The sequence below is a fragment of the Hypomesus transpacificus genome, chromosome 23, assembly GCF_021917145.1.
Source record: "Hypomesus transpacificus isolate Combined female chromosome 23, fHypTra1, whole genome shotgun sequence".
NCBI classification, from domain to species: Eukaryota; Metazoa; Chordata; class Actinopteri; order Osmeriformes; family Osmeridae; genus Hypomesus; species Hypomesus transpacificus.
The window spans coordinates 8,527,362-8,539,115 of NC_061082.1; the positions used below are offsets into that span (position 1 = coordinate 8,527,362).

An 11,754-nucleotide genomic window follows, 5' to 3' on the forward strand; every position below is an offset into this window, starting at 1 on the left:
ATGTCCCCACTGCTCGGTAGGCTTCAATGTCATGTTGCTGGGTCAGGGGTTTACACAATAGCAGCTCACTCACTCGATGGCATTGGTCAGGTATAAAAGTAAGAGGTTAATACAGAAATGGCATCAGTGTAGCCACAGCGCCGTCCTGACAACCACCAATATGACCATGGGCAGGGTAGGCACTCTAGTACAACTATGTCTATGTTTTCATCTGCACTTGTTGAAGTATATTGCTTGATTTGTTATGTATGTTTATTATAGCTAAAATCCATATCGTAAAGAAAGTTTGTGGTGTGATTTTGTTTTGATTTTATCTAAATATTTGCTTTCCACTGTAGATCATTTTCTACGAGGACAGGAACTTCCAGGGTCGTTCCTATGAGACCAGCAGCGACTGTCCTGAGCTGACCTCCCACCTCAGTCGTTGCCACTCCTGCAGGGTGGAGAATGGTTCCTTCATGGTCTATGACCGCCCCAACTTCATGGGAAACCAGTACTTGATGAGGAGGGGAGAGTACTCTGACTACATGAGCATGATGGGAATGAACGAATGCATCAGGTCCAGCCGTATGATCCCCATGGTAAGCCGACAGTGCCAACACTGAAGAGGAACTCTCAAGTCAAAAAGTTCACCTTTACCATTGAAGAATGGCTACTGTTTTATCTGATCAATGTCTGCATGTTACAGTACAGAGGAAACTACAGGATGAGGATCTACGAGAGGGAGAACTTCGGAGGCCAGATGATGGAGCTGATGGACGACTGTGACTCCATCATGGATCGTCACCGCATGTCTGACTGCCAGTCCTGCAACGTCATGGATGGCCACTGGCTGATGTATGAGCAGCCCCACTTCAGAGGCAGGATGATGTACATGAGGCCTGGAGAGTACAAGAGCTTCAGAGAGATGGGCATGAACAATATGAAGTTCATGAGCATGAGACGTATCATGGATTCTATGTAACAACATTTTAATTCATAATATATATTGATTAAAAGGCTGTTTTGAAAATCCAGTGGAGTGTCTGTCTGGTTATTCTTATGCTGAAGTTTAGTTCTGATATGACTACTAAGGGCAAATAAGTTTGAAATTCTTACCTTAACAGTAGGCCTACACTTAGTATTTTTTGCAACAATATTGTAGTACATAGGAATTATGGGTATTAGTAGACTGCTATTTTTTCGCCTCTGATGATAATATCTCAGCCATGCCTTTATCCACTGGTGTGAACACACATATTCTGTTAAGGCAGAGGTCTTCAACCCTGGTCCTCAGCGACCACCTGTCCTGCACGTTTAAGATGTTTCCCTGCTCCAACACACCTGATTCAAATGAATGGTCGTTAACAGGCTTCTGCCTAACTAGATAACCATCCATTCATTTGAATCAGGTGTGTTAGAGCAGGGAAACATCTCAAACGTGCAGGACAGGCATTCCCTGAGGACCAGGTTTGAAGACCTCTGTGTTAAGGTATAAGACTATGTTAATTAGGTTCTGTTTGTATATAGATAAAATCTTACAGACAAAAAGGTGATATTTTGAACACATCTATGAGTGACGTTATTGTGGGGATAAAGAGATGTAGTTCCCAATCCTGGTCTTCGGGGCCCCCTGCCCTGTAATCAAAATTAACATTTTCTTTATTTGCTAGCTAACCTAGTCAATCTAATTTTGTCAAATTATTCATTTAAGGAATCACTGGTGTGTAGTTATGTGAGGAAAGCCTTTTTATTTAGATATTGTACATGAAGAGTGGCAAAGCATTGCATTGTAAATATTATTAATAAGTTGTGTACGTTGTTGAATACTATTTGAATTACTTAATTGGAAACCTTTGAGTCCGCTGGAGTACGAAATTGAGATTCTGGTAAATCCTTGACCCAATAACCCTGCCTACTCTGTGCTTGTGCCACAAAGCAAGGCAAGGGACTTTATTTATACATAGGGAGGATTATGAGCCACTACTTGCTTGATTAGCATAGCCTTGTCAATGTTAAGTATGTTGTCCTCCGTCATCCTCCATCATGTCCACCATTAGCGAAAGACTTTTGACCACGGCACTATTGATGTTACAAAAGCTTTGTGGGTTTTCAGGACAACCTTATGTTCATGAAGTTCATGAGCATGAGATGTATCATGGATATCACTGACGTGTTTGTGCCTTTTCTGAATTCCACATTGTCAATAAAGTTTACGTAACTATGTTTTAAAGTTCATGTGATTCTTAAATGCTCACAGCATGTCAACAAGTAGTCTAGGCTGAGAAGTATAAGATAAGTTACTGTCCTGACCTGATCACATCACAAGAAACTGTTCTTTAACTGGAGGGAGAAAATCAATCAAATAAAAATTAACCATCTGGATCACTTCTCAACCTGGTAGGTGTTTAACTTGTTTAGTAATGCAGCACAAATAAAATGTACATTTTTTATTGCAGAAAAAAGTCAACATTTTAAATATTCCTGTACAATGGCCATTTTGTTTAATATCCTTGATCATATGGATGTGTTATACTGTTATATATGGCTATGCTTCTGTAAACATTTTTTATCAGCCTCTGTCTGAGATATTTTCAGTAGGCCTACTGTAGTATCATCCCTTATGGCATGCATTCTTTTGACAATGAAGAATAACTTCCAAAACACAAGTTACAATTTTACCCTCAACACTATTAACCATGTACTATTGACAACTGGGTTCTATTTGGATTATACGTATAGTAGTACAACACAGGGAGACGTGTATAATACTGTATGTTCCCTGACAATGTAATAAAACATCCATCCTCAACATATGTCAAACGGGTCCTTGTATAAACATTCTAATAGCTGCGTTGTACTGACTTCTAAATGAAAAAAAACATTCTAAAATCTTCTAGGGGTCTAGTCACATGGAAATGTGATGAAGGGCGTTCAATGCTGTAAAGGCCAGTACCATGTTGCTGGGTCAGGGGTTTACACAATAGAGGGGATGCAGATTCTTTCGGTTTGGTCAGTTATAAAAGTAAGAGTTAAAACAGACAGAACATCAGTTTGGCTGCAGCACAGCTTTTAGAAACAATCACCATCAAAATGACCATGGACAAGGTGAGCATTGTGGCAGTCTGGTTTGATGTCGCCATTCTAGTTTTTATGAATTGTAAAATATCTATTTTGTAATGTTTTTTTTGTGCTTTCAGATTATCTTTTATGAGGACAGGAACTTCCAGGGTCGTTCCTATGAGACCAGCAGCGATTGTTCTGACATGTCCTCCTACCTGAGCCGCTGCCACTCCTGCAGGGTGGAGAGTGGTTCCTTCATGGTCTATGACCGCCCCAACTACATGGGAAACCAGTACTTCATGAGGAGGGGAGAGTACTCTGACTATATGAGCATGATGGGAATGAAAGACTGCATCAGATCCTTTCGTCATATCCCCATGGTACAATCAAAACTATGTATACAGTAAACTCTCATACAAATTGCATTGTGGACTTGTGTAACATATATATGTATTTTTCTAACAGCATAGAGGAAACTACAGGATGAAAATCTACGAGAGGGAGAATTTCGGAGGTCAGATGATGGAGCTGATGGATGATTGTGACAACATCATGGATCGTTACCGCATGTCTGACTGCCAGTCCTGCAACGTCATGGATGGCCACTGGCTGATGTACGAGCAGCCTAACTACAGAGGCAGGCAGATGTACATGAGGCCTGGAGAATACAAGAGCTTCAGGAATATGGGAATGGGAGGTACAAGGTTCATGAGCATGAGGCGTATCATGGACTCCATGCAAAACATTTGAATTCAATGTCTGACAACCTCAAGCATAACATTTTAATAAATTGACGTTTTCTCAAATCTGCACTGGAATATTTGTTGTTTCTCCAATGAACATGCTGGAAGCACAAGTTCTATACCAGCAATAATGCGTTCACAATGGATTGATTGATCCCCATCATAACACCCCATGATTGTCTTATAATGTCCTTCTTTGCCATTTAAATCTGGGTGCCAGGGTCTCCAGTAATATCAAATCGTCAAGAACCTGAAACATTAGAACATTTCAACACAAATTCCTGTAATACCAAAACAATTCTGGATATAATACCAAAGGCCCATATTGTATGCTACATTACCACTCAGTAAATAATACAAACATGCCACTTCCCGTAACATTACAATTTAATCACTAATAATCCACAGTATAATCGTCAAATCTATATTTTTTTTATAAGCAATGTCACAGAGGGCTTTGCATACGCCCATAGAACTGCCCTACAACCAACCAAAACCCTCAAGGAAGACAAGGAAAAACTTCCAGAAAAACTCACTAGAGAAAAAATGGAAGAACCCTTGGGATTAGCAATTCAGTGGGAGATCCCCCCCCCTTTTCCAGAGACGGTTGGTGAAATCATCAAATAATCATGTTTATGATCAAATAACTGATGGAAAATGAAAGTTACATGCCACATACTGGAAATTTGATAAAATGTATGTTGAATTGTACCAGTTAGAGCTCTTTAAATAAAGACTCCTGCTATGACAAAACACTTTGAAGCATGATCAATCACTTTCAACCTTCAATGATACAGAAGAATATCTTGATTAATACAGAGTAAATGCCACAATAAGTAAAATTATGAATTTGTTGTTTCAATTGACCCTTTTTAGCATAAAATGCAAAGTTGTATACATATATTTATTCTTTTTAAGTTCCAGTAAGTTGAGTACCTACATTTGATGAACTATTATAGATGTGTTTCAAACAGTGGATGGTTTGCATGGAAATTTCAGGCCGACAGTCCTTTGCCTATACATCATGAGGACATTCTTTTGATATGATTATGAAGACTCAAAAGCACCAAATCAGATTAGAATCATCATCTACACAATCATCTACTTTCACAGAGTGTGACAAAGTTAGGCAAGGTTATTTTTCATGGCCATCAGTATGAACACTTGGATCCATATCAAATGCTGTAAAAAGGTTTGTGCGAATTACAGTAAATATTATATTCTGCATTAAATATGGTGTGAAAGTACAAAACTGATTTAGTAAAAGTATAGCCAAGTTTACCATGAATTCAGATTGGATTTGAATGTATTGAAGACAAAATGTATTGCCAAACAGTTCCAAACACCAAATGGTGCAGTAATTACACATTCAATTCACAACATTTGTGATGATGAGGAACATGAAGAGATAACCATTTCAAGTGGATTATTATTTTATAGTAAACAGTTGCTTTACAATTCTCTAATTAGATAACTTTGTTGAAACGCACCAGCTTTTCAAAAACCTGAGGAGAGCAGTCCGCAGCACATCTGTCCATAACCTGACCCCCCAGTAGGCCTCTACCGCATTTTGCTGACTCCGATTTTTACACAATGGGGACACAGATTCTTTAGATTTTGACAGGTATAAAAAGAAGGGGTTAAACCAGGTAGGGAGCCAGTTCAGGAGCTTTAGCTGTAACAGTGAACCAAAATGACCACTTCTGGCCAGAACATGAAGAGCAAGGTGATTATTGTCAAAGTTACAATTGTTTTTAAATATCATAGTATGTAATATAAACAACTTAGAACAAAACTAGAACACTAACCGAATGTGGCTAGTACTTGTGTTTGAAATTGAGTAAAGTTCTGCTATTATTTAATTAATATTAATTCTATTCAATTTCAGATCATCTTCTATGAGAACAGGAATTTCCAAGGACGCTCCTATGAGTGCAGCAATGACTGTTCCGACATGTCCACCTACTTGAGTCGCTGCCACTCCTGCAGGGTGGAAAGTGGCTGCTTCATGATCTACGATCGCCCCAACTACATGGGAAACCAGCACTTTATGAGGAAGGGAGAGTACTCTGACTACATGCGTATGATGGGAATGAGCGACTGCATCAGGTCTTGCCGCATGATCCCTATGGTAAGCCTATAAAGGTTGTTTTATAATGTAAACCTTGAAAGATGGGACACGGAGATCATTTTAAAATGATTCAGGAGTCAAATGGCTGAGTGGTGAAGGAGTCGGGGTAGTAATCAGAAGGTTGCTGGATCGATTCCCCGCTGTGCCAAATGACGTTGTGTCCTTGGGCAAGGCACTTCACCCTACTTGCCTCGGGGGAATGTCCCTGTACTTACTCCTTGACTTACTTACTGTAATTCACTCTGGAGAAGAGCGTCATGTAAATGTAATGATTCACATATTATTCTACAGCACAAAGGGTCCTACAAGATGAGGATCCACGAGAGGGAGAACTTTGGAGGCCAGATGATGGAGCTGATGGACGAATGTGACTCCATCATGAATCGTCACCATATGTCTGACTGCCAGTCCTGCAACGTCATGGAGGGCCACTGGCTGATGTACGAGCATCCCTACTACAGAGGCAGGATGATGTACATGAGGCCTGGAGAGTACAAGAGCTTCAGAGAGATGGGCATGGGCATGGGAATGGGAGGCATGAGGTTCATGAGCATGAGGCCAATTATGGGCTCTTACTATTAAATAAAGCAGAGAACTCTGAATAAAATCAGTTACTCTGCACGAAATGTCTCTGTGTATATTGTAGAAGCTGAATATGTATATTGCCCATCCCAACCCCTGTAATGTACAGCATACAGATTACTTTTATTGTTGAGAATGACTGGATAAAAACCCAGGTCCTCCTGATTTAAATTAACAGAAAATTACATAATTGCAGACCAAAGGTATCATCTGCACTGAAAGTCTCGAAATCACCAGAGGTTAGTTCCAAACACTCCTGCAATAGTGACCAAATACTGCAGTCCTGTCCGGTTGTTTACTTGACTTGCTTCCATCATTACTATTGTGGCGGGGTGCTTCCGACTACGTCACTCTCACAAATGGGGTGAGAGACACTCAGTCGAGAATACTGTAACTTGAGGCTAGGCTCCCTATTCATGTCCTGTCCAATCAAATGAACCGTGACAGAGGCGGTGGTATCAAAAATATGCAAAGTTTTATTTTACACACAATAGTAAAATAAAACGGTATTCATGATAGGCATTGTAAAAATAATTCACGGCAAGCCAACACGACCAAAGCACACAAGGTAAGCACATCAAACCACTCCTCAAACAAAACAACTTGAAAACAAAACATAAACCAACATGTAGGAAAAACTGTGGCAGGCACTAAACACCTGTAGTAGAAGATACATGTATTAGTAATACAATAGCAGCAGTATTTACAAATTAATAATTTACGATCAAAACATACCGACTGCTGTTGCGTTTAGACCCCGCAACTCACTTGATCACCATCAATATCCCGCTGAATCCTTGGAACTGATGCCTAAAACATTAGGTTACCAAAACAGCAAACAATTGCCTCGAGTACTACTCCTACTTAAACGATGGCGGGCTTCATTAAGGAATGAGCGCCAGCTGTGAGTTACCTAGCTCCTGAGTCCTAGAGTTACCCGGTTACACTATCAAGGAAAATTTTACTTTGAAATCTCAAATGGTTTGTAATTTCACTGATGAGCCAAAACATTATGATCACTCACGCTGGAGTGAATCACGTTTATTATCTCCAAACAAGGGCACATGTCAAGTTCTGGGTAGAATAGATGGTAAGGGAACAACCAGTTCTCGCAGTCATCGTGTTGGGGGCAGAAGAAATGGGCAGGAGTAAACAGCCCTCATGTCAACAGTATTGACACGAGGGACTTTGACATGGGCCACATTGTTAAGGCCAGATGACTGGGCCAAATCATCTCTGAAACAGCAAGGCTTGTGGGGTGTATGCAGTCAGCAGTGGTGAGTAGCCACAGACAGTGGTCGGAGGAGGGGCAAGACACAAATCCATGACAGGGTGTTGGGCGTCCAAGGCTCATTGGTGCGCTAGAACAACAAAGGCTATCTCGTCTGGTCCAAACTGACAGAAGATCTACTGTGGCACAAGTCACAGAAAATGTTCATGTTGATTACGGAAGGAAAGGAAAATGGAATGAATTGCAACCTGCTGTGTGCGGAGCTGCATAGCCACAGATCGGTCAGAGTGCCAATAGTGACCCTGTCCACCGTTGAAAGCACTAGCAATGGGCCCACGATCGATTGTCCATTTTCTTTTACATCATGTGAATGGCCATGTACATGTACACCATTAACCTGGGGAAGTGATAGCATCCGGATGCACTGAGGGAAGACAATAAGCCAGTGGAGGGAGTGTGATGCACTGGGCAATGTTTTGTTGGGAAACCCTGGGTTCGGCATGTGCCATTCATGAGTCAATATAACATGTGCCGCCTACTTAAACATTGTTGCAGACCATGTACACCTCTTCATGACATGCTGGATTGACAAGTCCAATACACGGCAGCTAGACCTCACAACATTCAGGACTTGAAGAATGCTCATGTTATGGTTACCAGATTTACATTTACATTTATTCATTTAGCAGACGCTTTTATCCAAAGCGACTTCCAAGAGAGAGCTTTACAAAGTGCATAGGTAATTGATAATAACAACAAGATAGCCCCAAAGCATTGCAGGTAGCCAAAAACAGAAGTACACATTGTGAACAACCAAAAATCAGTGCTAAAGGGAAGAAACCATAAGAGCATGTAGTTAAGCAAATTACAATACACAACATGAATCTCTAAGTGCAAGTGTACCTGTAGGAAAGCAATAAAAATAGGATTAAATATAATACAACAGTTTAAATCAGCTACCACTAACCAACAAGAGCAACAGTCTAAGCAAGAGTCATTATGATCCTTGAGGAAACTAGCTTTGGGTTCAACAAACCATTCCTAAGTACCGTTGTACTCCCGGAACAAGTGCGTCTTGAGCCTTCTCTTGAAGGTGGAGAGACAGTCTGTGTCTCTCTTAGATACCACCAGACACCTTCAGGGGTCTTGTAGAAGCCATGAAAACAGCCGTCACTGTTGTTACGGCATACAGAGGACCAGCCACAATTTAGATGTAAGACATCCAGGAATTGTAGGCATTTTTGGTGACTTGGGTTATTTGGATTGGAACCGTACTCAGGCCATAAAAGGTCAAATGAGTTTGCGAAAACACAAGAACGGAAAAACAGCCAAGCTTCCTGGGTCCTAAAGCTACCCGGCTACATTGTGATGAACTACTCTATTGACCTAGTATGCATTATGAACCCGTTTGCCTTCCTGTGATTTTATTTGGAATAAAAGAATAATATTTATTGACATTTGCAATCTTTTGATTATAACTTACTATGACTTATACACTATTAACAAACTACATCTGGATAGAAAAGATTCAAAATAGCCATTAACGGTAAACATGAGATTACCTGAAAATTGATTAAAATCAGAGATTAAACAATTACATAGTGACTCATTTCATGTAAAAAGATTACCAACTTGGATAGAATAATGCTAAGAACTATGTGAATTAGTTAGATGGAATGATGTACAACTACTACCACACCCACAGACAGTAACATGCATTCCCCATAATACAATACTGTGCAACACCCATGTACAGGATACAACATTGTCTATGTCCTGTGTATCCCTTTGTTGAGGCTTTATTCTACATAAGCCATTGAAGAAATGTCTGAAATCTTCAAATGACCCGGTCATGTGGAAATTTGACCATGGTACTTCAGCTTGCTATACAGTAGGCTTCCATAGTGTGTTGCTGGGTCAGGGCTTTTCACAATGCAGCGGTCGCTGATTCTTTAGGATTGGTCAGGTATAAAAGTTAGGGGTAAAGCAAATAGGATAGCAGTGCAGCAGTAGCAGCAGCAACAGCAGCAGTTCAGTAAAATGACCACCACTAGCATGAATATGGGAAGGGTAAGCGTTGTTGTGAAACTTTTAAAATGTACTGTGTACATTTTAAAAATGTACATAGTTGAATGAATCCTGAAAATATATTCACATTCTTTATTTGTTTTAGGTCATCTTCTATGAGGACAGGAACTTCCAGGGTCGCTCCTATGAGTGCATGAGCGACTGCCCTGACATGTCCTCCTACCTGAGCCGCTGCCACTCCTGCAGGGTGGAGGGTGGCTGCTTCATGGTCTATGACCGCCCCAACTTCATGGGAAACCAGTACTTCATAAGGAGGGGAGAGTACTCTGACTATCAGCGCATGATGGGAATGATGGATGGTGTTAGATCTTGCCGCATGATCCCAATGGTAGGAAGAAAGAAAAATAACAACAATCACATATAAAATAGCCTCATTGCAACAGTTAACACAACATGTGTCTTTTTCCCCTTTGGACCAGAGGAACTTGAGGAAATTAAGAATTATGTTTCAATTCTATCTAACAGCACAGAGGCTCATTCAGGATGAGGATCTACGAGAGGGAGAACTTCGGAGGCCAGATGCACGAGCTGATGGACGACTGTGACTCCATCATGGATCGTCACCGCATGTCTGACTGCCAGTCCTGCAATGTCATGGATGGCCACTGGCTGATGTACGATCAGCCAAACTTCAGAGGCAGGATGATGTACACGAGGCCTGGAGAGTACAGAAACTTCAGAGAGATGGGCATGAGCAGTATGAGGTTCATGAGCATGAGACGTATCATGGATATGTGCTAGATATCTTCGTTTGAAAATAAAAATGTGATTGACAATGTAAAAGGTTGGAGAGTGCTATATTATGGGTTCTTTTTCTTCATTGTTTGTATAAATATCTCTCAAGGCATAGTTATTTATCCTCACAATTAGTAGTATAACCTAATTTCCTTATCATCATTGGTTAAATTTAAAATAATCAAGGTATAAATCTAATAATAATCCATAGTATTGACAACAAATGTCTTGTTAAAAGCATTATTGTAAACATTGTTAAAAAATGTATCAATTCAAAACACATCAAATATTACAAATTAAAGGGCAAAACCACGTGAGAAAATGCTCTCCAATTCCCTAAAAAAACATACTGTAATTCTGTTAAGTCAGTAAAATATGTAACGGTAAACAGGATGATGATTAAACTTGTAACGGGTGTAAGCTTCCCCAAAGTAATTACTGTCAATCTTCCTAATAACACCAAATAATTACAAAAGGCTAGCAGGACTTATTTTACATGAGCACGTTTTTGGAAAAACCTTTATGTGTAATTCATGTAACTGTTTTATAATTGCAAAAATAACTGCTATCTTCAACAATGTAAATTACATTGTTGTAGATAGGTTGATAATTGATAATGCTACATTTTGCTTACTCTATCATATAAATCTGAAAGTATTAAGCCTTTGTTAACTGGGCTTCAAATTGACAAAACTGATAAAACATCCGATAGTATGGAAAGTATTTTAGGATTGGGACGTCAGTGGAAGAATAATACCAAATAAGATTCAAAACTCAATACCCTTGCTAACATTTAATGAAAATGTTAAATACATGTTCATTCATACAAAGTACATGTTTATTCATACATATCAGATACATCATTATGACATGTGTATTTTCATTCTGGTTAAATATGTTAATACAACAAAATACTGTAACAACTATCATAACAAAAATGCCTGTACTATATGCTCATAAAATAACATAGAACTCACTATTTTGGCAAGGATGTTTTAGAAACATTGAACTTTTCTCTATGGCAGATCATTCTCATATCTTCCCTCGTGAAACAGTACATAATAACCCTTTCCCATCTGCACTGACAAAAAGCGGGATCAAACATCGCATGCAGCTGACTCATGACAGTCCCACAATGGATCTATTCTTTAGATCCATTGTGTCAGGATCACATCAGGTATAAAATAGGCTGCGGACCAGCA

At 39.7% G+C, this 11,754-nt stretch overlaps 3 protein-coding genes across 5 annotated transcripts; all 3 read left to right on the top strand.

Annotated features, from left to right (window-relative positions):
* The first annotated feature begins 129 nt into the window (after window positions 1-129).
* Window positions 130-6,537, top strand: LOC124485762 (gamma-crystallin M3-like). Of its 3 annotated transcripts, XM_047047547.1 has the most exons (4): window positions 136-175; window positions 339-581; window positions 689-907; window positions 6,427-6,537. In XM_047047547.1, exons 1-4 carry the CDS (start codon window positions 161-163, stop codon window positions 6,496-6,498), a joined length of 549 nt encoding a protein of 182 aa, XP_046903503.1. In that variant the 5' UTR covers window positions 136-160; the 3' UTR covers window positions 6,499-6,537. The 3 variants fall into 3 exon arrangements, with proteins under 3 accessions (XP_046903504.1, XP_046903503.1, XP_046903502.1); XM_047047548.1 differs by lacking the exon at window positions 6,427-6,537 and having other exon boundaries at window positions 130-175; window positions 689-993; XM_047047546.1 differs by lacking the exons at window positions 136-175; window positions 339-581; window positions 689-907 and adding exons at window positions 5,438-5,511; window positions 5,674-5,916 and having other exon boundaries at window positions 6,208-6,537.
* On the top strand, window positions 3,034-3,845 carry LOC124485764 (gamma-crystallin M3-like). The gene is made up of 3 exons (XM_047047549.1): window positions 3,034-3,087; window positions 3,180-3,422; window positions 3,508-3,845. The coding sequence occupies exons 1-3, from the start codon at window positions 3,073-3,075 to the stop codon at window positions 3,790-3,792; spliced, it is 543 nt and encodes a 180-aa protein (XP_046903505.1). The 5' UTR covers window positions 3,034-3,072; the 3' UTR covers window positions 3,793-3,845.
* Window positions 6,538-9,729: 3,192 nt separating the features above from the next.
* Window positions 9,730-10,600, top strand: LOC124485387 (gamma-crystallin M3-like). Its single transcript, XM_047046974.1, has 3 exons — window positions 9,730-9,799; window positions 9,903-10,145; window positions 10,283-10,600. Exons 1-3 carry the CDS (start codon window positions 9,770-9,772, stop codon window positions 10,556-10,558), a joined length of 549 nt encoding a protein of 182 aa, XP_046902930.1. The 5' UTR covers window positions 9,730-9,769; the 3' UTR covers window positions 10,559-10,600.
* The last annotated feature ends 1,154 nt before the right edge of the window (window positions 10,601-11,754 follow it).